The following is a 25264-nucleotide window of genomic DNA, read 5'->3' on the forward strand; positions in this document are numbered from 1 at the left end:
CTTGAAGAATGTCCAGCCTTCCTGGACCCCTTTGCCCTTCAGGACTATCTCCCAAGGGACTCCCTCAACCAGTGTCCTGAACAGGCCAAAGTTTGCCCTCCAGAAGTCCATAGTGGTGGTTTTGCTGACCCCCTTCCTTACCTCACCAAGAATTGAGAATTCTATCATTTCATGGTTGCTAAGCCTGAGATGGCCTGTGACCACCACATCTCCCACCAGTCCTTCTCTGTTTGTAAACAATAGGTCTAGCGAGGCTCGTCCCCTGGTAGGCTCACCTACCAGCTGTGTCAGGAAGTTGTTGCGGTAGAGATGGACACGACAAGTAATAGATCACGCAAAATGGCTACTTTATTGTTCTAACACACCTTTTTATCCCCTTCTTCAGAGTATGTGTTAGTATATGATTGGCTTAGTTAGTAACTAACAATTCATGATTGGTGAGTTTGTCAGGATGGTTCTTCTTATCACTATCTTGTTTTCGTACTGGTCTTCTCAGATCTTTCCAGACTTCTCAAGGATATACTACAAGCTGCTCAAGGTCACGCTGTTCTCAAACTGTCAGGAATTCCGTAGACTTGTAGCATCCCCCGACAATTCCCCCTTTTTGTATTTGTGCTAAAAATATCATCCCGGCTGCCCTCTGCAGGGCCCTTTGCAGAAGGCCGAAAAGACAGGGCAACATTAGGAGCATAGTTATCACAATCAAGATCACTACCCCCACAGTCTTGAGCAGAGATATCAACCATCCAGACAATCCCCAACCCTCAAATATCTTTGTCCTTGTGCTAAAAGCAAGAAATCAATTGCAGCTCTATTTTATAGCGTAGCATGTCTGACACTATCAATGTCTAGCAGTAAATCTGATAATACTACACCAGTCTGTATTCAGGGACCCCAGAATTTGTGATTCCTGGGGTGGCAATGAGGGTTAACGCCCGATCCGTGAAAACCAGGCATTCCCATCCATTGAGTCCATGACCTGCTGCACAGGAGTCTCCATCAATAAGTTCTTAAACTTTGTTGATGTCAGTGTAACCCCCTATTAAACCTGTGAAAAAGGGATTGCTTGGTGTTGCTGTACTAGGGTATAAGAAATCTTGTCCGGTCACGTCAGCCAGGGTCATCCAGATGTTTTCTTTGGTTTGCGGTGGTATCCATGACTACATCCATCCGAGGACTGTGAGGTAGATGAACCATCTGTACATTCTTGTGCTGTCTTGCTCCGCAAATTCAGCCCAGCAATCGGTAGGTGCCAGCTTTATGTGGGCATCCCCATGGAGGCAACGATGGCCTTGCCGTACACCAGTCCGATGCTCTTCAGAAAATCCCGGTATTTATACATTTGTAGAGGAACGGATTTCAGCACATGTGGCCAGCGGGTGCCAAAAATCCGCCTCATTTGCAACCTATGACGCATGCGCTCGCTGGCCAGGCGCGCTGCATGAGTCATAGTCATCCTGTCTATTGGTTCATGGACTTTGTGATGAGGTTGCAATGCACAGAGAATCTTGACCTGTTGTGTTGGCCAAGGTGACCTACACTTAGTTTTTGGTTGAGGTGGTATTCATATTGCCACACCCTCTGGGATGTTCCAGATGATGATGGTCGTACAAATCAAGCGGGAGTCCATTGTGGGCCTGTATCTGTAGAAACACAAGCATAACCTCGCCCCCAGGTTAATAGCTCACATGGTCCACTCCACTGACCAGTAACTAAATCTTTAACATGTACTTTGATGCCTCTTTGTAAATTCTGTGTTGAAAAAAGAGAAGTGTTGAAAAAAGGAGGTAGAGAAGAATTATCCCCATAATGGAGAAAGCTAAGAACATAAACTACGTTATCTAAACATGCCTGTGGTGGCTGCCCAATCATTCCCCCTTTTGGTTTTGAAGCAGCTGCTTCAATGTGCCATGTCCACGCAGCTCTACTATTTGTGGAGAACCATTTTGATACACTACTTTGCTGTTCCAGTTCTTGTTTTCATACCATACTACTGCTGCTTTACCTGTTTTTCCAGAACCATCTGTGAAGACAGTAGAGCCTTTCACAGGTTCCGGCTGGCTTAAGCTTTTCTGACCAAATGGTATTTCTCGAGCAAATTTCAGGAGCGGGTGCGACGGTAGATGATATGAGATCTGTCCTTGAAAACCCACCATAGCCGCTTGCAGCTCGTAATTGTGTGCCAGACACCATTCAAAGTACCAATTTTGAACAGGTAAAACAATAGTAGCTGGATCACGTCCTGTTAGTTCTACACATCGTTTTCTGGCTTTTATGATTACATCAGCAATAAGTTCAAACAAGCCAGGAGCAGTTTTTCGTGGCCAGAAATGACAAAAACATCCATTCTAAAATATGTAATGGGTCATCCCACTCAGAATTCCACTGCACCAAAGCACCAAATGGCACAGTTTTGTCAATTAGTACAAAGAATTGTACCAATTGAGACAGATCAATTTGAGAAACAAATTTCTTGTGTATACATTGTTCCACCCTGTGAATTACATTTAACGCTTCCTTATTCAATATTCTGGGTTCTGTTGGATCATTGGAATTTTTTAATAAGTCCAATAGAGGTTGTAACTGCGAATTGGTCAGTCCAAGATAGGGCCTGATCCAGTTCAAGGATCCCATTAATTTCTGTACATCATTGAGTGTCTTAACTGCAGGGTTAAGTTTCACAGGTTGGGGCACAACCTGCTTATTTGTAATTGTCATTCCCAAATATTTCCAGGGTGCTATTTTTTGCTCTTTTTCAGGGGCAATAACTAACTCATGTTGTAGCAAATTCGTGGCCAAAATTTTCATGTCATTCAACTGCTCCTTGTTGTCTGATGCTAACAGAATGTCATCCATATACTGATAACTATAACTAGTAGGGAATTTTTCCCTTATAGGTGACAGAGCTTGTGCAACAAACGATTGACAAATGGGTGGTGAATTTTTCATGCCCTGCGGCAGAACTCTCCATTGGTATCTTTTTGCCGGTTCTGCATGATTGATAGAAGGCACAGAGAATGCAAAAATTTTTTAATTTTTTTTTTTTTTTTGTCTTGGGAAGCTAATGGAATTGTAAAAAAAAAACCCCAATCCTTAAGGTCCATGACAATGACTTCCCAATCTTGAGGGATCATGGCAGGTGAAGGCATGCCTGGTTGCAGAGCCCCCATCGTGGCCATGACAGCATTGACTTGCCACAGGTCATGCAAAAATCGCCATTTTCCTGATTTCTTTTTTTTCACAAACACTGGAGTATTCCACGGACTGTGAGATGGTTCAATGTGTCCGGCAGCTAGTTGTTCTGCTACCAATTCTTGCAGGGCCTTTAATTTTTTCAATTGGTAGGGGCCACTGATCCACCCACACAGGGTTATTTGTTAACCAAGTTAAAACAAGCATGGGTTGTCTAACACCCTGCAGCACAGTGGCCCCCGTTAAAAATCTGTGGTAATTCTCACCCCCCACTGCCATAAGCAATCCCTCCCCCATAAACTGAGGGGAGCTGCCATCACATATGGTTTAATAACTGCCTGTTGGCCCTCAGGATTGGTAATCGGAACTGGAGTGGCTGCCATCTTTGCTCGTGTGGATCCTCCCAGCCCCACTACTCCCATACCAGCCTCCTCTGTTGGCCAGGTAGACGGCCACAGATAATCAGCAATAATAGTCACATCAGCTCTGGTGTCCAGGAGCCCTGCAAGCCTTACTGTAGTCGGAGATCTTCCGTGATTTGACAGTGTGCACATCATATGTGGTCAGGATGATGAGACAGTCTGAGACCAGCAGACCTGAGGGGGTCCCGTGGAGCCAAAGCCTCCATCGCATCGCAGTTGCTGTTCTGCTTTTGAAATAGAACTCGAAAAAGGAACAAGTTGAGCAATGCGAGTACCTTTAGGGATTGTTACTGGTGGGTAGGGGGTCAAAATCATCGCGCAAATTTGACCTGTAAAAGCAGCATCAATAACTCCCACATGCACGATTATTCCATTTAATGTGCTACCTGATCTTCCCGGTAGCAATGCACTCAGTCCCCATCCTATAGGACCCCTTGCATTAAGAGGGACATTAACGATGTCTTTTGTGACTAGAGTTACTGTGTCGGCGGTGGATACATCCAACCCTGCTGAGCCAGCTGTTGCAGCTGACAATTGTTCGCAGAGAGGAATTGGCCGGCTGTCGGGAGGGGATTTGTTCTCCTCGTGCGCCCTCTCGCACTCATTTTGTGGTTTTCCTGTAGCGGCTGTCCATTAGCATGAAATTTGGAACGACATTGTTTTGCAAAATGTCCTAATTTTCCACATTTCTTGCAAGTAATCTCCGGTGAGTGGTGCACCAGTTGTTTACCTGGTGATGTTTTGTGTGGAGAAGTTACCGTGATGTGTCCTTCACTGCCACACCCAGAGCATTGGCTAGGGTGGCCACCGTGTGTTCCAGTGTCCCAACTTTAGAACATGCACCTACCATGTCGGGAACAGAAGGATCTCCTGGTAAAGCCTGTATGATCTTTTGTCAGTCGTCATTAGCATTTTCTTTTGCCAACTGTTTGCATAGCATTTGTCTTAAGACCTCATCTTCTACCTGTTTTTCCAGGGCAGCAGATATTTTTTCTACAAACTGTAAAAAGGGTTCTGTGGGGCCTTGGCGGATAGTGAGGTATTTTTGCTTTGGAGCTGCCATATCCATGGTTCGCTTTATTGCCATAAGGCCTATATTTTGGGCTTGTTTGAGAGCCATCGGAGGCCATGTAGCCTGCAGCTGAGGGTTACTATACTGCCCTTCACCAAGCAAAGCATCCTCTCCAAGGCCTAATCTCGGGTCACCCTGTGGCAGTTGTGAATTATGCAGCGCCGCTGTGCGTGCCATCTGCCTCCAGGTGGATTGAAATACTTGCAATTGTACGGGCTGAAACAGCACTTGCGCAAGGTGCATAATGTCATATGGACACAGGAGATCTGTGCTGATTATACGAATAAGCTGCATTACCTCAGGAGAATTGATTCCAAATTTTTGTACCTTATTCTGCAAATCCTGCACTACTCTCCAGCCTATGGGATTGTGCTCATTGTGCCGATTTGTGCCTGCAGCAGCTTTGAAAACAGGAAAAGTAACAGGAGCCTCTGCTGTGTTATCTAGAGGCTTTAGAAATGCTGGTGTTAGAGAGCACGGGCTGAGGCGTTCTACTAGATCCCAGTTGCCAGAGTCGGCAGCACATCTTCTAACTCCCTCCCAAAATTGATCAGGGGATCTCGGGACTACAGTTATTGTGGATGGAGGGAGAGTCCATGGCAGGGGTTCTTTCGGTATGGTTTTATCTGCGAGCTGCAGAGATCGCATAGCGTCAATTAGAGCTTTTTCTGCCTCAGTTTCATTTTGGCTCTCACTTTCCATTCAGCCCTCATATTCAGTTTGACTCTCACCGTCCTTTCGGCCCTCAATTTCATTACGGCCCGCACTTTCCGGCTTGGTGTTAGTCACCGCATTTTCCTCCTGGGGGGGGGCTGATGGAGTCACCCCTTCCGCTGCCGCACCAGTAGGTGAGGAGGGCCCCTCATCGCCCCATAAAGTAATTAATGGCGTAGGAGGAGGAGGTGAATAAGGGTATGATCTGATTTTGCTCATGAGGGGTTTTCTGCCCGCAACTGCTGATATTGCAGCATCGGCCGCAGCTGTTACTTGAGCAGAAACTTTTTCATTGATAACATTTTCTGATTTCTCATCTTTCTTTTGCTGATCTTTCGCATCACATTCTGCTTTCCATTCCTTCAGGGTCTCACGTAATAGACGCCATACGATCGCCAACTTACAGAGCTCTTTCTGTCCTTTAGAGATCTCATCAAAAATTTTCCAGCCCACTGCTTGCCATGCATCCACACTGAATGCAGTAACTGTTGTGGCTGTAAAGCCTTGCACCTTACACCATATTTAAATCCTTTTCAGGCTTTGTTCTGGGGTTTTAACCCCTTTTCTTTTTAATAGGGCTTTCCAGGTAGACAAAATTGTCTCCTTTTCTTTTGTTAATTGCTGCCCCATTCTAACAGTTTAGTCCCCGGTGGCTCACCTTATTAGGTGTCTAGGCTCAGGTCCGGACCAGGCAGATTCCACTGCTCTCAGCTTCACCGGGCTCCATCTCCACAGCTTTTCTCGCTGCCGGTATACTCTTTCGCAGCTCTTGTCGCCGCTGGTATACTTCTCTCTAGTGCTGGATTTATCGCCGTTAGATGATCTGTTCGCTCAGGCGCATCGGGGTCACCATTTGTCACGGTAGAGACGGACACGACAAGTAATAGATCGTGCAAAATGGCTACTTTATTGTTCTAACACACCTTTTTATCCCCTTCTTCAGAGTATGTGTTAGTATATGATTGGCTTAGTAACTAACAATTCATGATTGGTGAGTTTGTCAGGACGGTTCTTCTTATCACTATCTTGTTTTCGTACTGGTCTTCTTGGATCTTTCCAGACTTCTCAAGGATATACTACAAGCTGCTCAAGGTCACGCTGTTCTCGAACTGTCAGGAATTCCGTAGACTTGTTGCATCCCCTGACAGGAAGTTATCTTCCACACACTCCAGGAACCTCCTAGACTGCTTACTCTCTGCTGTGTTGTATTTCCAGCAGACATCTGGAAAGTTGAAGTCCCCCACAAGAACAAGGGCACACAATTGTGAGACTACTGCCAGCTGCTTATAGAATATTTCATCTGTCTCTTCAACTTGATTGGGTGGTCTATAACAGACTCCCAGCACGATATCTGCCTTGTTGGCCTTCCCTCTCATCCTTATCTATAAGCACTCAACCTTGTCATCACAATCGTGGAGCTCTGTACAATCAAAACACTCCCTAACATAGAGAGCCACCCCACCACCTCTCCTTCCTTGCCTATCCCTTCTGAAGAGCTGATAGCCATCCATTGCAGCACTCCAGTCATGGGAGTCATCCCACCATTTTTCCGTGATGGCGACTTAAGTCATAGCTATCCTGCTGCACGATGGCTTCCAGCTCTTCCTGTTTATTGCCCATGCTGCGTGCATTGGCATAGATGCACTTGAGCCGGGCTAGCTATTCCACCCCCAACATTGTCACGCCACCCCCAGGCTCATCTCTGGTAAGCCTAAGTTTATCCCCTTCTCCCTTCAAACCCAGTTTAAAGCCCTCTTTATGAGCCCCACCAACTCATGAGTGAGAATCCTTTCCCCCCTTTGAGATAGCTGGACTCTATCTGTTGCCAACTTCCCAATGGGCGGTAGCGATGGGGGTGGGGGTGGGGTGTGAATAAATGAGCGTGGCGCAACTACGGCTACCCTCCTGGCCCCATGGGGCGGGACTCCTCTGACATGGCGCCCTGGGGATGGGGGCGGCTCGGCTCGGCTCAGCTCAGCTCGGTGAGCGTGCGCTGAATGCTGGAGGCGGTGGCAGCGGCTCTACCCCACTGCACTGCCCCACACCGCTACTACACAGTCTGTCGTCGGCATTAGCATCTCGGTGGGGATGGGGGCTCGGCCCCTCCGCCCCCTGCGGTGACAGCGTGTCCCAGTGGGGCTGGGAGGGTCAGTCCCTATGCCCTGTGGGGTGATAAGGTGTCCCTATGGGACTGAGAAGGGAGGTTAGCCCCTCTGCACCCATGGGGTAACAGGATGCCCGATGTGGGGGTTAAACCTCTGCCTTGTGGAGTAATGGGATGTCCGTATGGGGCTGGGGGGGATGTCTGCCCATGGGGTGACAGGGTTTTGCTGTAGGGCTGAGAAGGGGAGGTTAGCCCCTCTGCCCTTTTGTGGGTGGGGAATGGAGGCTAGCCCTGTTGCTCCCATAGGGTGACAGGGCATCCCTATGGGGCTGAAGGCAAGGGAAGAAGGGGTTGGCACCTCTGTTCCCGTGGGGTGACAGGGTTTCCTGGTGGGGCTGGGAGGCAGGGTTAACTACTCTGCCTTACCTAGTGACAGCGTGTCCCCGTGGGAATGAAGGGGATGGGAGGAAGGAGTTAATCCCCCTGCCCCATAACAGTAACAGTGCATCCAAGTGGGGCTGGGAGGAAGGGGTTAAACCTCCCCCTCCATGGGGCTGTAGTACATCCCTATGGGGCTGGAGAGGGTGGTGAGGTGAGGGTTAACCTCTCCCTCCCCTCCTGCTTTGGAGGGAGTAATATGCCCTGTTGGAGCTGTGTGGTGTGGCCAGGAAGGGGTTGAACACACATTCCCCCCATTGGGGGCACCAGTGTATCCCAGTGGGGCTGAACTGGGTGGTGAGGAAATGGTAATCCCCCCAGGTAACAGTAATGGGGTTGGAGGGGCCAGCAAGGAGGGGGTTAACCCCTGTCCCCAATCGAGGTGCCAGCACCCCAGTGGGGCTGGGAACTGGGACACAGCGGGTGTGTGTGTGAACCCCTCCCCCACGAAGGTGACAGCTTCTCACTGAGCCCCTAAATGGGGTACGGGGGGGGTATGGGGGGGCTTGACCCCATCCCCACACTAGTCTAAGCACCCCAGTGGGGCTGGAAGTGGGGGACCCTATATGGGGAGACACTGAGTGGGGCTTGACTCCATCCCCAGGCAGGCTGGCAGCGGGGGCCGTGCTGGCAGAGGCAGCAAGGGGAGGGTTAACCCCATTCCACAAAGGTGTCGGCACCCCAGTGGGGCTGTGGGGAGGGGGAGGGGGAGGCAGGTGGTGCGTGTGGGGGCCCGGGGAGGGGATGATTCATTGTGGGTAGTCATGACATTGCTGCCTGGTTCCCTGTGGCTGCCAGCCAGCACAGGCATGGGTGGCTCTGCCTGCCCCAACGTGCAGAGATCCCCTCTGACTCCCTGACCAAATCCAGGATACGATGCCATGCCGGCCATCCTGCTTTTCTGGAGCTGCACCGAGAGGTACGCACCCACCCTGGCTTGCCGACCCCGATGCTTGGCACTCAGCGAGCCACTAGACCCCAACTCCTGGGGACACAGTAGGTTGGGGGCTGTCTCCTGCCTGGCATTTTGCTTGCCGAGGGTGGGATGTAAAAGCCACCTGGTGATGTACTGTTTCAGTGGTGGGCATCCAGAGAGGATGATCTCTGCAGCCCTCGAGTTATGGTGATGGATGTGGGGGGATGCGGTGGCACTGGATTTTTCTTGGTGTGCCTGAAGGTGACTTCTCAGAAGTAGGTTTTGTGCTGCTGGGCAGGGAGAAGGCACCACCCTGGTGTCCCGCTGTGGCGGGAGGAGAGCTAGGAGCCTGCAGCTGGTGGGCAACTCCAGTCGCTGGGTGGGAGCGTGGCAGTCAGACCCCTTCTTCTGGGGGATAGGTGCTGGCACCTGGGGAGGGGGACACAGGGACCCCCGCACATCCGAAGGGGAAAGCCAGGGAGGTGCAAATTGGTTAACATTTTCTGCCTGGTACATCACTGCGACCCTACTTTTCTTCCTCCCCAATTCACCTTGCAGGTGCACAACCAACCCTGGGCGTGAACAAGTAATTTCTGGGGACCCCAGGCATTCCTCACTCTTGCTACTTGGCAGCAGTGGGGGCTGTGCAGGGGATGTGATGGTAACGGGGCGGCCGGGGGCTAAGCGCCTTGCTGCAGCAGGGAGGATGCCGGAGCTGACGGCAGAAATGTCTTAATCTGGCGGTTTAGTGAGCCCGCTGTACCTCACCACCCCAGAAAGTGACAAGAAACCAATTAGAAGGAAAATTCCCCTGAAGGGTCCCCCCGCGCATGGCAGGAGGGGAGGGCTGGGCACTGCTGGGAAGCACACAAAGGGTGGCAGCTCCCCACACTGCATTGATGCCTGCTTGCCCGCAGCTGAAGCCGTTTTGGAGCTGTCCTGGGAGTGGAGGTTGGAGCCAGCTGCAGCCACTGGGCTGGCGAGGAGTTGCCTTTTCAGTGTGCTGGAAGAGCCAGCAGGGGAGGCTCCCCACAAGAGCATCGCTTGGCGGCGGCAGCGATGGTATCCTCGGAATGAGCCGGCACCTTCCTCTCCTCTGTCCCCCTGCCACCTTTCAGTGCCTCCCGGCCAGGCACACAGCACCTGCTGGTGCCTCCGGACGACTGTGATGTTTAAAATAAAACTAGAGGCTTTAAAAATGACGGCTTGAACTCTGAATGTGTTCATAAAGTTTTGGTAAGTGGGTTTCTGCTTCTCGCCCTTGCGCCCTCATTACCAAGGAACGATGCGCAATGGCCCAAGGTGCTGGTCGGTGCCCATCTCCAGCATGTGGCATCCCATGGTGACCTTGCACCCTGAGATGGAAAAAAAATCTCCCCAGTGCTGCTGCCTGCATGGGTTTGTTCCCTTACATGACTGCTGAGCGGAAGGATTATGTCAAATGATCGCTATTCAGTTGGCACGCTCATCCAGAGGTTGCACAGACTGATGTCATGCGCGGGGCCAGAAGAAAGATTTAATTTTTTATTTAATTCTTGTGGTTGCAAGAGGAGGATGGAGGCTGAGCTATCTTGGCAGGGCTGGCCCTGGCTGGGAGATGTTTGTGGTTTTCTCCACAGCTGGGCGGCTGCAACTTGTCCCAAGGCATCCAGGTTGGGAGGGTGAATGCAGAAATCGCCCGCCTGAAACCCACCCTGTGACACCTTCCCCGCCGCTCCCGAAGGGGTTAAATGGGAAGGCAGGAGAGGATGACTGAGAAGAAGGGGGAGAGGAGTGGTAGTGGTAGCAAGTTGAAGCTGATCCCCAGGAGGTGGGAGGGATGGAAGGAGGCTCTTCTGGGACAGAGTCGTGTTTTACCACCACATGTGAGCGTCGCCTCCGGAGCGTGCCTTAACCCACCGGGTCACCCACGGGCGTCTGGTCCTCACCAGCACGGTAAACTGCGGCACGGGGCTGCATTTCAGCAGAGAAATTCCCCCTTCCCTGAGCCCAGCTGGACAAAGGACTCCCCGTCTGGGAGAGCATCCCCCAGCAGGCATCCCCACCCCAGCCAAAGACCCCTTGACGATCAAGACTGGAGATCTTGAGGGGGGCAACAGCATTTTTCTGGGGCAAGACATACTTTTGTGGGAAGCGCCATTGCATTTTGGATGGGCAGGGTGGTCCCAGTGGTGCCATCAGATTGGACTGTGCAGGGTTGGAGCTGGGCGTTGTGATCCCGGGGGGGAAATTTGAAGGTTTGTGACCTCTGTGTCTCTTGAGTCAGGGTGCAATGGGGTTGTCTTCAGTGCTGCCTCACTTGCCCTTGCTGCAGGAGGGTTGGCATCATCCAGACAGGGGCCAAATCCTGGTCCTGGTTGCGGGGAGCCCCTGCCCCATACCAGAGGCTACTGCGGGGTAGGGAGGTGCTGGGGTGACCTTTGGCAGGAGGATCAGCAGGTTACCTCTCAGAGGGCCCCCCCCCCATCACACTGGGGTCTCTTGCAGCCCCCCAGCCCCATGGGGAGGGCAGATGGGGAGGCGGGCAGGGGGTAGAGCATCCCCTAGTGCCTGTGTGGGCTGGGTGGTGATGGTGGCTCTGTGCACAGGAGCTGGTGGGCTCCTGCTGGGAAGCTGGTATGGAAACATGCTGGCATTCAGGAGCTGCCAAGGGAGATGCTGTCAGATGCTCTTTATGCCCCCAGGGACCTGCTCCTGTCTCTTATGTGCCCCCTCCAGGCTGCCTCACATGTCTGTGGGTGCCCCCATCTCCCCTTGCTGTATCCTTCAGAGGTCCCTGTGCCCATCAGCCCTTCTGTGTTGGGTGCCTTAGCCCTTCTCCCCACCTACAGCAAAGTACCCACTCTGCAGCTGGGGCAAAAAAAGAGCAAAAGTTGGTGGTTTGGATCGAGGGGGCCGATTTCTAAGCCCCTGTAGCAGCTACCTGGCTCTGGAGGGGTTATTGCTGAAGGTATGACACAAGGCAAGCCTTGGATGCTTGGGATGGATGCCAGGGGCTCAGTGCAGCACTGTGGATGTGCACCCCCAGGGGTGCCCAGCCACCCTCATCTGAGCTGCTGTGGTTGGGGGGGGGGGGGGGTGTCCCTCTGTGATCTCCACCAGGAGCTTATGGATAGAGTAAGGACAGGGGGAGGAACATCTGGTAACTTGTATGATGGTGAAAGAAAGGGCCAAGGCTCACACCTGATGTAGAAATCCATATTCTGGAGGGGCTTGACCAGCTGGGGCTGCCCAGGGGTGTTTGGAGCAAGGATGGGGTGAGAGGATGAAACCTGGACCATAGCAAGGAGCAGGACGTGAGCATGAGGACTTAACAGAGAGCAGCAGGTCTGCTGGGGGCAACACCTGGAGAAGAGCAGGGCCAGGAGCAAGCACCGAGCTGCACTGCATGAGGCAGGGCATGGCAGGCCAGGTTTGAGAGGGATGGGAATTTGCCATCAGAAAACCAAAGGGCAAGAAGCAGCGGGAAGCATTGTTGGAGGAGTGTGGGGCTTGCTCAGGAGCTACTCTCCTGTCTCCTCTAGCTGCTCTCTGGGTTTCTGCAACCTCACTGGTGTTTGCTGCTCCAGCAGCGTGCCTGGGGGATGAATTAATCACCTGTCCTTTTCCTTCCTTGGGTTACAGCCACTGGATTTTCCATGCCTTAGTATAGGCATGGCCCTGGCCTTTGCCCCTGTGTGATGGACAGAGCAAGCCCTGGGAGCCAGTCGCTTGTGCCAACCTCTGAGCCTCATGCAAGGCTACGGTGCTTCACTGCCTCTTCTCCCATTTCATATTTCTGGCTTACTGCAAGATGTAGTTGAAGGCTCTCAAGGAGTGCAAGTCAGACTAGAAAATGTTGGGTTTTTTTTAAAAAAAACCCAAACAAACAAAAAAAATACCTCCCACCATCACAAGATGTTTCTGTCTAATGGCTTTGGCTTCGTTCTCTCTTCGCTAAATACAAATTATGGCTCTGACACACCAGAGGTGCTTATCTCCAGCTGAATGCCAATTGCCAATGTTTGAAGTTCCTTTAAGGTGAAGGTGGCAGCACGGTCCCTGCTGCTGCTTTCAGCCTCCAAAAACCTTCTGTCATCACCCCACCTCAAGTCCCAGGTCCCTGGATGGGGAAGAGCTGGGGAGGATGGGCTGGCAGCTACATTTAGGCACGGCTCAGCAGGGTGGACAGGATGGGACAGGGACGTGGTCCTCGCCTGACATTAGCGGTGGCGTGGTCTATATAATAATGCCGTGCCCCGGCTCAGGCTCTCCCTCTCCCCGTCCCCACTGTGGGGCTCCGGGAGGTAAAGCCAGAGCCGGGGCACGTCCTGGCACCGGGGTGCTGACCTCTGGCGGAAAGCGTGGACTTGAGCCGGCTCTGATACTGGTGGGATACAGGGAGCGGCAGCTCTGTGATAAGTGCATGCCAGTCTGATCCCCGGCTGCCCGAGTGCAATATTCACCTTACAAAGAGCTGTCTTTCTGCTTTCAGGAATAAGTATTTGTCTCCCAGCAGCATTGCCATCATGGGGAAAGACTATTACAAGATTTTGGGCATCCCGTCCGGTGCCAATGAGGATGAAATCAAGAAAGCCTACTGGAAAATGGCCCTGAAGTATCACCCTGATAAGAATAAAGACCCCAATGCTGAGGAAAAGTTCAAGGAGATCGCAGAGGCTTACGACATCCTGAGTGACCCCAAGAAACAAGCTGTTTATGACCAGTATGGGGAGGAAGGTAAGGGGATGAGTGCTGCTGCTTGAAGGCAGGGGTGCTTGGTCCAAATAGGCTTTTATAGGTGAGGGAGTGCTTTCACACCCTCAGCACAGCTGGAGTTGTCCTTGTGATTCATGCTTTCCCCCAAAATGGGGCTGATAGCCACAGCATTGGGGAGAGCAAAGGCTCTGCCGATGTCAGAAATTGCTTCTCAATCTACTTTTCCCTGGGCTGCTCCATTTTTCCAACCTGCCACCCTGCTTCCCAGGATGGCCAGGCTCTCCCTGCCCTCTGCCCCAAAGCCTGGCAGCCAGCTGAGATGATGGAAGTGGAAGGAGCTCACCTCCTGGGTCATACCTGGGGTAATTCATTAGCAACCTTTTAATTAACCTAAATTTCCCAGTGGAGAAGTATTGCTTTTGTTTGCATTTCACCCTGCATTTGGGTGCTGGTCCCGCTGTCCTCCCTGGTACAGGCTGACCTACAGGATTCAAAGCTTTTCCCAATTTAAGTAATAGGTCCTTGTTTTGAAATCAAGTGGCTGTTGTCTGGGGGTTGGCACAGAGGAGGAGAGCCACTCCACTGCAAGTGACCTTATTAGTCGAAGATGGAAGAGCGCAACCCCATTTGAGGAGAGTGCCAAATATCATCTGCATTAATCAGCCCAGGGCTTAGGTGCTTAAAAGAGTAGGAGGTCTGGCAGGAACAGGCTGCTGGGTGGAAGATGCAGCCCTTCTCATGGGGCCAGCAGGCAGGTGCATCCCCTCATGAGCCACCAGCAGAATTAACTAGCGGTGGGTTAATTCTTCACCCGTTAGTTATGTCAGGGCTATGATGGATGCACCTGAGCTATGTGATTTGCTGCAGTGTAAAATGAGAAGAGGTTTTCTCAAGTAGGAAACCAGCCTTTCCCTGGAGGTGCTGCTGAAATTGGACCCTGCTTGGGCTGGCATCACAGGATTAAAGGTGAAACCTCCTGGCTGTACAGTCTGTTAGGGACAGGGGCTCACTGGGGATTTGGCAAAATCCCCATCAACAAAGGCAGCTAAAATAAGAGTGAGTTAAGGAGGGAAGGAAGAGCAGCCCCCTCCTCACAGCGGGATGGGGAGTACCAGCAAAACCAAACCCCATCAGTGTTTTGGGGAACTGGTGCTGGTCACATGCAGAAAGCCAGGGCAGAAATGGGATGAAAGAAGCGAAAAGGTTTTGTGGCTGGAGAGAGGGGGGATGGAGATGCCACTGAGCTGGCCGGACCCATCGTGGGACAGGGACTGCTGTCCACCTCCCAGGTGGTGACTTCCAGACCAGTCATGGTCCATGGCCCCACGCACCTTTCATTTCCCATCAGATGCCTTTTTTTTGAGCAATATGGCCTGGGGATCAGCATTTCGAGGGACTCTTGGGTCCCACATGCTGAGGTGGGCGAGGTGAAGTGAAAGGTCCCCCACCCCAGGATAGAAACTTCATCAATCAGAAAAGATCCCTGAACTTGCCCATTCTGTGCTTGTCCCCCTCCTATCTCCTGCTGCAGAGGGCTGGCACGAGGGACAGCCTGTCAGAAATAGCTCTTCACTGTCACTGGCGTGCCCTGAAAATAGTCCTTGAGCTAGGCTTGGCTTAACCCTTCCTGGGTCCTCCTAGTCAAAAATAGCCTTGCAGAGCATGTGTGACCTCTTTGGAGGCCACCTGTCATGTTCCTTGGCTGCTTGGGACTTTGGGGGGGGGGGGGGGGGTGTGCAGTGATGTAAGGTCCTGCCCAAGGTCTGGCAGGGGAGTTTCCCACGGGAATGGTTGCCAAAAGATCCAAACCTTGAACTTACCTGACATTTTTATACAGTCTGTAAACAGAGCGCTGTATCCCTTCCACTGTGTGCCGACCTGGAGGTCTGCTGACTTCCACCTGCTCTACCACCAAGAGTCATGGTTGCTTGCTGAGCTCAAAGCCTTTTCTCATGTGCTAGACATGATGCTCCTGGACTGCAGCCATTGGTGCAGTCCAAAAGACAGAGCTATTTGGGCAGAAGGGAGCCTGCCCATGGGAAAAAATGGAGATGGGCTGGTCAGGAAATGTTTTAAATGAAAAGGCTATAAACTGGATGGAGAGAACCAAGCAAGTGCTCAGTTGGAGTAGTGGGGACAAATCCTGAATGGCTTTTGAGCTTGCTGGGTGTAGGGGCAGGACTGTGTGTCATGGGTTGGGGCAGTGCCTTCCTGGCCCACGGTCTCTGCAGGTGGCTGGGCTGGAGGGGGTGACCTGCACCCCCAGGAGCTGCTGGAAGGGCTGCCTGGAGCCAGCAGAGACCATGCTCCTGTGTGGAAAGTATGGTCCCAGAGCAGCACCCACCCGCAGGGAGCGTTAATGTCTCATCTTCTCCCTTCTCTTCCAGGTCTCAAAACTGGAGGTGGCTCTTCAGGTGGCTCAGGGAACACTTTCCACTACACCTTCCACGGAGACCCCCATGCCACTTTCACGTCCTTCTTTGGAGACTCCAATCCTTTTGATATCTTCTTTGCTAGCAGCTGCTCCCGGGTGTGCAATGGCTTTGACCAGGAAGATATGGATATTGATGACAATGATGACCCTTTCAGTGCCTTTGGCCGGTTTGGCTTCAATGGCATTAACGATGTTCACCGGCAGCACCAGGAGTCCCTGCACACACGGAGAAAGGTCCAAGACCCACCCGTCATCCATGAGCTCAAGGTGTCCCTGGAAGAGATCTACCACGGCTCCACCAAGAGGATGAAGATCACCCGCAGAAGGCTCAATGCTGATGGCCAGACCATGTGGACTGAGGACAAGATCCTAAACATTGTCATCAAACAGGGTTGGAAGGAGGGAACCAAAATCACATTCCCCAAAGAAGGGGATGCCACCCCAGACAACATCCCTGCTGACATCACCTTCATCCTCAAGGACAAGCCTCACTCACACTTCAAGAGGGACGGGATGAACGCGGTCTACACCACAAACATCAGTCTTAAAGAGGTGGGTATTGGTGGTAAATCCTGTGGGGTGGGAGGTGGTGCTGGGTCATGGCATGTAGAGCCAAGAAGGGAGTCAGTCCTTGTCCTGCACTGATGAGGAAGGACCAGGTAGGTCGTGAGAGACACAAGCAAAGACCTCTGCAGAGAGGAGCTACCTTTTAATAAATCCCAGCTAGCAGCTGCCTTTAACATTGACATTTTTGGCAGCTGCCATTTGCTGTTCCTTTCAGACTGTAGACACTGTCTTCTTAATGAGCTGATTTTTTTTTTCTGAAGACAGATTTATGTTCTCAAATGTATTTAATAGAAATAAGCTCAATGGGACAGACCTGGAGTAGGGAAACATGAGCTCATTAGTGTGCCAGCAAGTCGGGAGAGCTTTGTGATGGCTCTGCGTCCCAGCTGGGGCTGTGACCAGGTGCACTGGGGGCAAGGGGCATCCACATGGGTCAGGCAGATCTGGGTGCTCCTGGAGCAAACACATCTCAAGTTAACCTGCAGACTCAGGAGCTGAATTACCTTCACAGTGCAAAGTGCAGAGGTTTATTTCTGTGGTAGCTGGATCCCCTGGCCACTCCAGAAATACTCAGGAGAGGCTGCCTTATTTATGGAGTCATGCATGCCATACCTCAGATATTTCCTTCTGTGCATGCCCCCATCTGTAAAATTAACCCCAAGCTGGCTGTCTTGATGTCCAGACCACGTTAGCCCAGGTTCACACACTGCTCAGGCTGGAGGGACTCTCACCTGGAGTTGCCCTTTGAGCAGCAAGTGGAGAAACCTGCTCTGGCCCCACGTGCTATTGCACCAGAAGTGCTGGTGCTGGGCCTGAGGAAGCATCAGCTCTGCCATGCTGAGCGGTTCCCCAGCCACCTCACCCACAGGGTGCCTGTGATCTCCATCCAGCTGCCTGTGAGCAAGGCGTGCATGCTGGCATTTGGTTTGCACAATGAAGTCGCAGAAAGACTGGTGGAAATTGATGGTCTGGGCAAATTCCTCATCTCTTTGAGCTGGAATGTTTAGTCTCTGTCCTCCCCCACTGCAAACCCAATGTGCTGGGTGTCCTCAGGGAGCTGCTGGCTTGGCTGCCATCACCAGCCTGCTGCTTGCCGGGGCAGGGTGATACTTCGCTACTTTTATCTTTCATGAGAAGAAGTAGCTTAAGTGCTCTGGAGCACGAGTAGATGCCAGGAGTTCCCTGACTCCATATGCCACCATCTCAGTATGTGACAGAGTACCTCACAGTACAACCTCTTCATCACCTGAGCCTATGGCTGTAGCCTTGGGTAGCTCTCCTTGCACCCTTCCTCCTTGTGAGTCTGCCTTTTTTAGCCTGAACTTTAGTCTTTGCTGCTGCCACAAGAGCAGCACAGCACGGTGCCGGCAGGCAGAGCTGGCAGGTGGTGGGTGCTGTGACCCGACTCATGGCCATGCTGGAGACCCCTTGACAGCACCCTGCTGCCACGGGGAGCAACATGCCCAGTGCTTGGGCTGGGGGCAGTCAGGAGAGCATCCTCTTCCTCCATCCCACAGACCCCTCCACAGAGCAACCCAGGGAGGCAATACCCTCCCAGTGCTCGCATCCTGGCCCTACTGAGTGCCATGTTCTCCCAGCCAGGGCAGCATGGGGTGGTTGCTGCCCAGTGGGCATTGCTGCCCGGCTGCTGCTGAAGCCAGAGGTGTAAGAGGGCTTCCCCAGAGACTCATGGGCTGTGGGGAAGTGTCCCTTCTTAAAATTACAGGTATGTGTCACAGTAGGAGGTTGAGAGAGGGAGGAGTGACACCACTCCACCAGCAGCTGCCTCTCCTGGGAGCCAGATCTTCAGGCAGCACTGCCAGCAGGGACTTGCACCTGCCTAGCTACCTGCCTAATGCTTGCCTTCAGCAGCCACCTGCTTTGCATCATTTACCTGGCATCACCTTCCTCAAAGCATCCATGCATCAGTGCCTGGCTGAGATGCAACCAGTGGTGACATTTTCCCCCCTCCCCAGTTCTGCTGCAAGCCGAGGAGGACCCACCACTGACCTAGATAAAGCTCAGCTTTCACAGCACAGTGCAGAGCTCAGCTATCAAACCCATGGTGATTTAATACCTAGGGATAAACCAAGCTTCTTCCTAGGATGCAGGGCAGCTCCCGTGGTTACTGGTGTGTCACGACCTGGGCTGGACAGACCAGGGAGGGGTCGTGTTGAGTTCAGAATTCCCTCGGGCTAAATTAAGGTAAAATGACACCAAACCATCAGTTAAACATTTTATTCATGGCAGAAGCAAACTGAACTTGGAAGGCATTAACAATAGGTGGCAGGGTTTCTCTCAACAGGAATTGGCATGAAACTACCTCAGTAAACCATGTAACCCGTGGTAACCATATACATCAGGGAAGAAGGAGAACCCTCCCGTTGAGTCATGAGGTTCAGAGCAGACCCCCTTGCTTTCTAGACTCCTTCTCAGAGAAGAGCCTAGGGGCGGCTGGATCCACTCCTAGTCCCAGACTTGGTCAACAGTTTTATGCCTAAAAGGGATGAGGTATAGGGATTATGGAAAAAGGGAGGGAGGGAGGAAGAGAGAGAGAAAAAGAAAAGAGAAAGATGTCACCGGTCCTGGGTCCAGCCAGCCAAGGAGTCCAGTTCTGGTGGGCACGCACACATGGGGCTTCAGTTTGTGTCCTTTTATCATCTCCTTGCCCCTCCTTCAGACAGGCACTCAAACTCATTAGGCTAATTAGGTGTCATGCCTGGTTTGTGCTTTCAGAACCTTTGGGAAATGGGTTGGTGGGCTTGGGGGTCGTTTGGGGAGTAACTTCCCCTTCCCTGCAGACATGACCGTTGTTTGATCTTTGGCCATACATAGTGAGCTGCCCCGCTCAGCGTATCAGAACATGGAGCTGTGAACCCTCCAGCATGCCCTCCCCGACCTGTTGCTGATGTCCTGTGCTGATCAGCTGCTTTTCACCTGTGGGGTTCCTTGCTAGGCAGGGCTCTTTGTTTGTTATGAAGAGTTCATTGTTAAGCAGAACTTGCCCCACCACGTTTGAGACATTAACTCTTTCGGTCTCTCACATGGTGTTACTTCATCAACCACTTTCCCAAATGCCAATGAAGTTGGACAAGAAGAATGAAAAACAGGAACATACGGCAAAGGAGCAATTGCCTCTGGTTCTTGCGTCTTGGCTTTAGGAAGGAAACATTAAGATCCTTTCTGCCTTCACTGTTACTTCCTGCTCCTGCTTGCATCCCTGTGCTTGCCCTGTCCACGTGCTCCCCTAGGGAGTTCCTGCTCTCCTTCACATTTTATGGCTGGAGATGTCCTTTCCCTGACACACGTGGACCCGTGCAGCCCTCCATGGTGCATGACGGTGGGTGCCAACAAGCAGGAGGGCTCCAGCATTTTTGGGTGAGCGTGGGGTAGAAGTGCGTCGATGGGGGGAGATTGTCCTTCACTCCCGCCCAACCTGCTAGAGATCCAGCCAAGCACTTGCTGGTCACATGGAGCTGGCAATGGGCATCTTCCTGCAGCCAGAAAAGCTCTTCCTGGGAGGAAGCCCCATGCAGAGGAGCTGTGCAAGGAGATGGCCCCAGCTGTCCTGTTCTCCACTCTCTGGAGCCCAAGAGCTGGTCCCAGCATGGGTCCCACTGTGACTGCTCTGGTTCAAATGCCTGGCTCAGCCACAGAAGCTGCAACCGTTGGACCTGAGCCAGTGGCCAGCATGAGAAGAGATGTTTCTCCTGGTGCCTGTTGCTGCTCTGCCACCAGAGACTTTTCCTGGGAAGGGGGATGCAGAACATCTTCCCATCTACCCCAGAAACAGCAAACCACATCCTCCTCCCCTTCCTTTGCAGGGTGTTTGGGGGGGGGGGGGGGGAACGGTAGGGCTGGGACCTCCCAGGACCCGGCTCTGAGGGGTGAGTGCTTTGCGTGCCAGGCAGGGACAAGTGTGTGCCAGCCCCTGCCTGGGAAGCTCAAGGCTATACCCCTGGCAAACCGCCCCCCCAGAAGCATTGCTCGCAGTCCTCTCCCTCAGCCTTTCTCCCTTGCCGAAAGCCTGGAGACGATCCTGCCCACGTGTACGTCAGAGCTGCCTGAGTTATTTAAGGACACCAGGATTTTCTTGCTGCGTTCCTGCGTCACGTGGCTCGCCAATGCAGGCCAGCTTGCGGCTGCCGCGGCATCCATCACCCTGGCTGCTTCTGGGGGCTGGGGTACAACGGGGTGGCACCCACGAAACCGGCTCTTGGCTTTGCAATGGGGACCGGTGATGGGCCCCAGCTGTTCCGGGTCCTCGGCTTCCAGGAAAGCTCGGTGCTGTGCCGCGGCCGCACCGCTGTCCAGCGCCGGCACAACCTTTTGGAGGCTGTTGAGGGGGGATGGGACGCGACGCGGGCTGTGCTATAGATAACCCCCAGCGCCGGGCAGAGCTGCCGGGCTCCGGAGGGTGACAGCTGGTGAACCGCGGCGGCATCCGATGATCTCAGCTGGATATTCGGCTACCCGAGGCTGGTCGGTGAGGCCGGGGAAGGGGCGGGGCTAAATTTAGCCTATCCTGTTGCTGTGAGCGGCCTGGTGCTTGCTGGTGATGCGGAGCCCAGGAGATGGGGGGGGGGGGGGGGGGGTCCTTCCCCCCATGAGGCTGGAGCACCTCTCGCCTGGGGCACCCCTCGCCTAGGGCACCCCTCTCCTGCATGGTTCCTGCAGCCCAGTTTGGCTGGCACCAGTACAGACCTGGGCTTGCACTGGTGAGCATCAACTGCCCTGCTCATGGGCATCATCCAAACAGAGCCATAGGTTTAACCCGGCGAGCAGCCAGTAGGAGGATGGGGTGCAGCGGTGCGGCTGGCAGGGATGCTTTTGGGTGGCAGCCCCACCTGACAGTGTGTCCCCATCTTCTCCCTGCAGGCCTTATGCGGCTGCACCGTGAACATTCCCACCATCGATGGGCGGGTGATCCTGCTACCTTGCAATGACATCATCAAGCCGGGGACAGTGAAGAGACTACGCAGGGAGGGCCTGCCCTTCCCCAAGGCCCCCAGCCAGCGAGGAGACTTGATCGTGGAGTTCAAAATCTGCTTCCCGGACAGAATAGCTCCCCAGACCAGACAGATCCTCAAGCAGCACCTCCCATGCGCCTAGAGCCCAGGGACTCTCCTCCAAGCAGCAATACTCCAAATGCATGTGCTGCAGCATCTGGCCTGCATGGAGCAGAAGTGCTAGAGCGTTTTCAAATGCAAACACACACCCACTGCCCCCCCACACACCACTTTCCCAAAATTCCCATCCAACCCACCCCCCACCCATCCCTCTTGGCCTGTTTTCTACTCTGGCAGTGGGGAGGCTCCTGCCCTGCCCGTCATGGCTCTCTTGGTTGCCAAACTTTTTATGTTTTCCCTAGAGGTCCAGCTTTTCTGCCTTGCACAAGCAAGCAGCATGGGCCCTTTGCCCAGGGAGGTGCATCACGTTCTGAGTTTTTATGATGTCACCTGCTTTTCAGGCCACTTTTCCCACAAGAGGCTGGACTTGATGGGGTTCAGCACAGTGTAAATAGGACTCCACAGGATCTCACATCCCCACTGTTAGATTTCTCCTCCCCTCTTTGATACTTGCTGCTATTTGGGGTCCCAGCTGTACTGCAGTGCCGAGGAGACTGTCTCACGCACATAGAGCAGAGGGATCACTCCTGCCCACGATGGACCCTCTGGAGCCGGACTGTTTCTAACTTGGGACCATGGTACCAAGCCCAACCACGGTCTGCTCTCATGTGCCAAGCCTACAACCGAGCCTCAGCTGTGCCAAATGATGGAGTGCAAAGCACTTGGGGATGGTCCTGTCCAGCCTCCTGCCCCTGCCCAGGGCTGGGGCTGTCCCTGGTGCCTGTGGGCAGCACCTGCCTGCACCCGCTGCCTGCAGAGCCCCAGCCAGCAGGAGGAGGGGGGGGAAAGCCCAGGGTGGAGCTTTCTTGTTCAGATGTGTTGAATTTGCACTGCTTTTTTTAAAAATAATATACACATAGAGAGAGCTCATTAGATAAACTCCATAAAGGTTTTTCTCTGCCTGTTCTGGGGTTCCCGGAGTGGCACACTGTGTGTGTACATGCACGTGCATACGTATAAGCCTGGGTGCAAAAGCAGAGCCAAGCATGAGCAGAGCTGTGGTTTTTCACTAGCATTTGTGTTCAACCTTTGGGATTTTACTAGGAAGAGAAATGCATGTGTATATATTTTTCTACAGGGACAATTCATTCAGGAGGTATTTCTGGGCATTAGGGTGGAGCTGGGAGGCACATGAGGCAATCTGGCTTTGTTTTTAAATGCTGTATTTTTTTAAAACTTTTGGATTTCCATAAGGAGAGTTTTTATAGTTCTTACCTTTCCTGGCCCACTCTGCCTTGTGCCACTTTTTTTCCCCAGGAAGGGCTCCTATGGAGTGGGAGGCACATTTGACCTGGCTTTGTACAGCTCCTCTTCCACTACAGCACCGCTGAGAAAAAACCTCTGCCAAAATATTCCCCCCACCAGGAATCCTATTTTTTAAAGAAGAATCATTGACTTGAAACAGGGGGTCCTTTGGGGCGGGGGGGAGCATGGGGTGTCCATCAGGGCTAGGTGTACAGCTGTACATTATATCATACACAGCAGGAAGGCCAGCCAGTGCTGTGGCTCTGGCACAGGGTGAGGAGACCTGTTAGGCACTGCTTAATTTATCACCCGGTTTGACTGGCAAGGGTATTGTGGCAGTACATTCCCCCACCCCCATCCCACCAGCAGGAAACAAAACTTCTCCAGGAAGGGAGAAGGGGAAGGAAACCCTGGAGGCTGCAGGTTGAAATTTGAACTGGCCAGTCGAGATGCGCCAGGTACACCGAGGTGACCATCCTGGCCAATAGAATTAAATGACCACAGGTCAGATTCGCCAGGGGTATAAACGGGGTCCTGCCAGAGAACATGTTGGCAGTCCTCCTCGGAGCAGCGGATCTGCAGTCGGGGACTCCCCCTCGGGTCGGGGCACCACCCGAGGTAACTCCTCAAGGGAGAGAGCCCTCAGCTTTTAGGTGAGTGATATGCACGTTTTGAGCCATCACTTTAAATCTTGGGGATTCTTAAGTCGGCCGTGTAGTATTAATTCTCTTTACGTCATTGAGCCTGTGGTTTTATAAAATGTTACCGGACTTCTAACTAACTTTTGCTGAAGAATAAATCTGAGTTTTAACACCTGTTGGATTTGGTTAGTCGTGCATCCGTAACAGGTATATCGCTGGTTCCCTCTGCTGGTCCCTGTGGGAGTTCAACAGAGAGAAACCTGGTGGACACTGCTGGAGCGAGAAGACAGGTCAGCATGCTGATGCAAGCTGCTTTGTTTTTCTCAGTTTCAATGAAACCTGAATGTTTTATAGTGGGTTTTTTTTGTATTTTTTTTAATGTCAGTATGAGAGAAAAAATAAAGTATTTTTAAAAAAATATACCTCCTTGGGATGTGTTGTGATGGGAGACGCTGGGGCTGTGCTCACCCTGGCCTGGGTGCAGGCAGCAGGGCCAGGGAAGGGGCTCAGCTCCCACTGGCACCGGGGGAACCCTGTCAGGGCTTTACGTCCCCTTGGGGCTCCCAGGACATGGCTGATACAGGCAGCAGGAGTGTGGGCCGGCCAAGAAGGGTCTGTGAGTGGTGGGGCGGTGCAGCTAGGGATGGAACAGCGAAGGGGGGGGCTCCTTGCTGGCAGAGGCTGCCCAAGGGGGCTGGAGAGATGCTGATGCCTGGCTCTTCTTGGAGGGGACTTGGGGCTGAGCAAGAGGCAACAGCATACATTGCACCCAGGGACATTACCACTGATACCAGGAAAAATGTTTGCCCATAAGGCACCAAGCAGAAGCAGTCACAAGGACAGGCGATATGAGCAAAAACCCACGGGCATGGTGCCATGGGAGGGGCCTGGGCAGAGGCTGCCAAACCCCAAATGGCTCACTGTCCTCCCAGGTGAGAGCTTGGGGCCATGAAATCACCCTGCAACAAGCTAACCCTGAAGCCCACACAGCAGACAGGGCTGGGAGCAGCTAATAGGCTGAGCAGACTGGGGGGCAGAACCAGCACAGCACCCCCCAGCCATGGGGGCTGACAACGCTGCCAGGAATGGCCATAGGGCAGGGGATGCCCTTAGAGTGGGAACACCCATACATAAGGGATGCCCATGGGGCAGGGGATGTCACTTGGGAGGGCATGTCCATGGGGCAGAGGATACCTGTAGTGGAGGGATGCCTGTGGGGCAGGCTTAGCCAGGGGGAGGGTTTGCTCATGGGACAGGAATGCCCAAGGGGAGGGGATGCTCCTGGGGCTAGGGATACCCATGGGGCACAGATGCCCATAGAGATGGCCTAGACTGGAATAGGGGACATGCTGAGCATGACCACTGCCTGCCCTCTGGTGGCAGGAGTACCCTTCTGAGCCTGGAGAGTTTTGGGGGGCTGCAGGGCCCCAATCGCTTGGGTCAGGGACCAGCCTCTAACACCAATGCCTTATCTGGGGAGGGTACCCCATCCTGCACACACCATGGCTGGGCTGCACATGATCCTCTGTAGGGCCTGGCTGTAGGGCTAGGGAGCTGTAGCTCTGGGGCCACATGGGGAACCCGGGGGGGGGGGGGGGGACGGGACGGGACGGGGACACACAAGGAGATGCCGACCATGGCAGCAATGAAAGGGCTGCCCACCTCACTAATCCTGCTCCATCCAGGGCAAAC

At 52.9% G+C, this 25264-nt stretch overlaps 2 protein-coding genes across 8 annotated transcripts in view; one reads left to right on the forward strand and one right to left on the reverse strand.

Moving 5' to 3' along the window:
- The window catches only part of LOC126035220 (transitional endoplasmic reticulum ATPase), a 145305-nt gene that overhangs the window by 83575 nt on the left and 36466 nt on the right, over positions 1 to 25264 (reverse strand). The window lies entirely within an intron of this gene.
- On the forward strand, positions 8733 to 25156 carry LOC126035225 (dnaJ homolog subfamily B member 5-like). Its single transcript, XM_049793460.1, has 4 exons — positions 8733 to 8861; positions 13333 to 13577; positions 15944 to 16542; positions 21436 to 25156. The coding sequence occupies exons 1-4, from the start codon at positions 8824 to 8826 to the stop codon at positions 21667 to 21669; spliced, it is 1116 nt and encodes a 371-aa protein (XP_049649417.1). The 5' UTR covers positions 8733 to 8823; the 3' UTR covers positions 21670 to 25156.

Source organism: Accipiter gentilis, chromosome W (genome assembly GCF_929443795.1).
Source record: "Accipiter gentilis chromosome W, bAccGen1.1, whole genome shotgun sequence".
NCBI classification, from domain to species: Eukaryota; Metazoa; Chordata; class Aves; order Accipitriformes; family Accipitridae; genus Astur; species Astur gentilis.

What these genes read in the sequence shown, in the direction of transcription:
- LOC126035225 (XM_049793460.1), top strand. Translation starts at nt 8,824, where the DNA reads ATGCCGGCCATCCTGCTTTTCTGGAGCTGCACCGAGAG. An exon ending in TTCTGGAGCTGCACCGAGAG is followed by an intron (nt 8,862 to 13,332) that starts GTACGCACCCAC and finishes TTCTGCTTTCAG; the next exon opens with GAATAAGTATTTGTCTCCCA. An exon ending in CAAACATCAGTCTTAAAGAG is followed by an intron (nt 16,543 to 21,435) that starts GTGGGTATTGGT and finishes TTCTCCCTGCAG; the next exon opens with GCCTTATGCGGCTGCACCGT.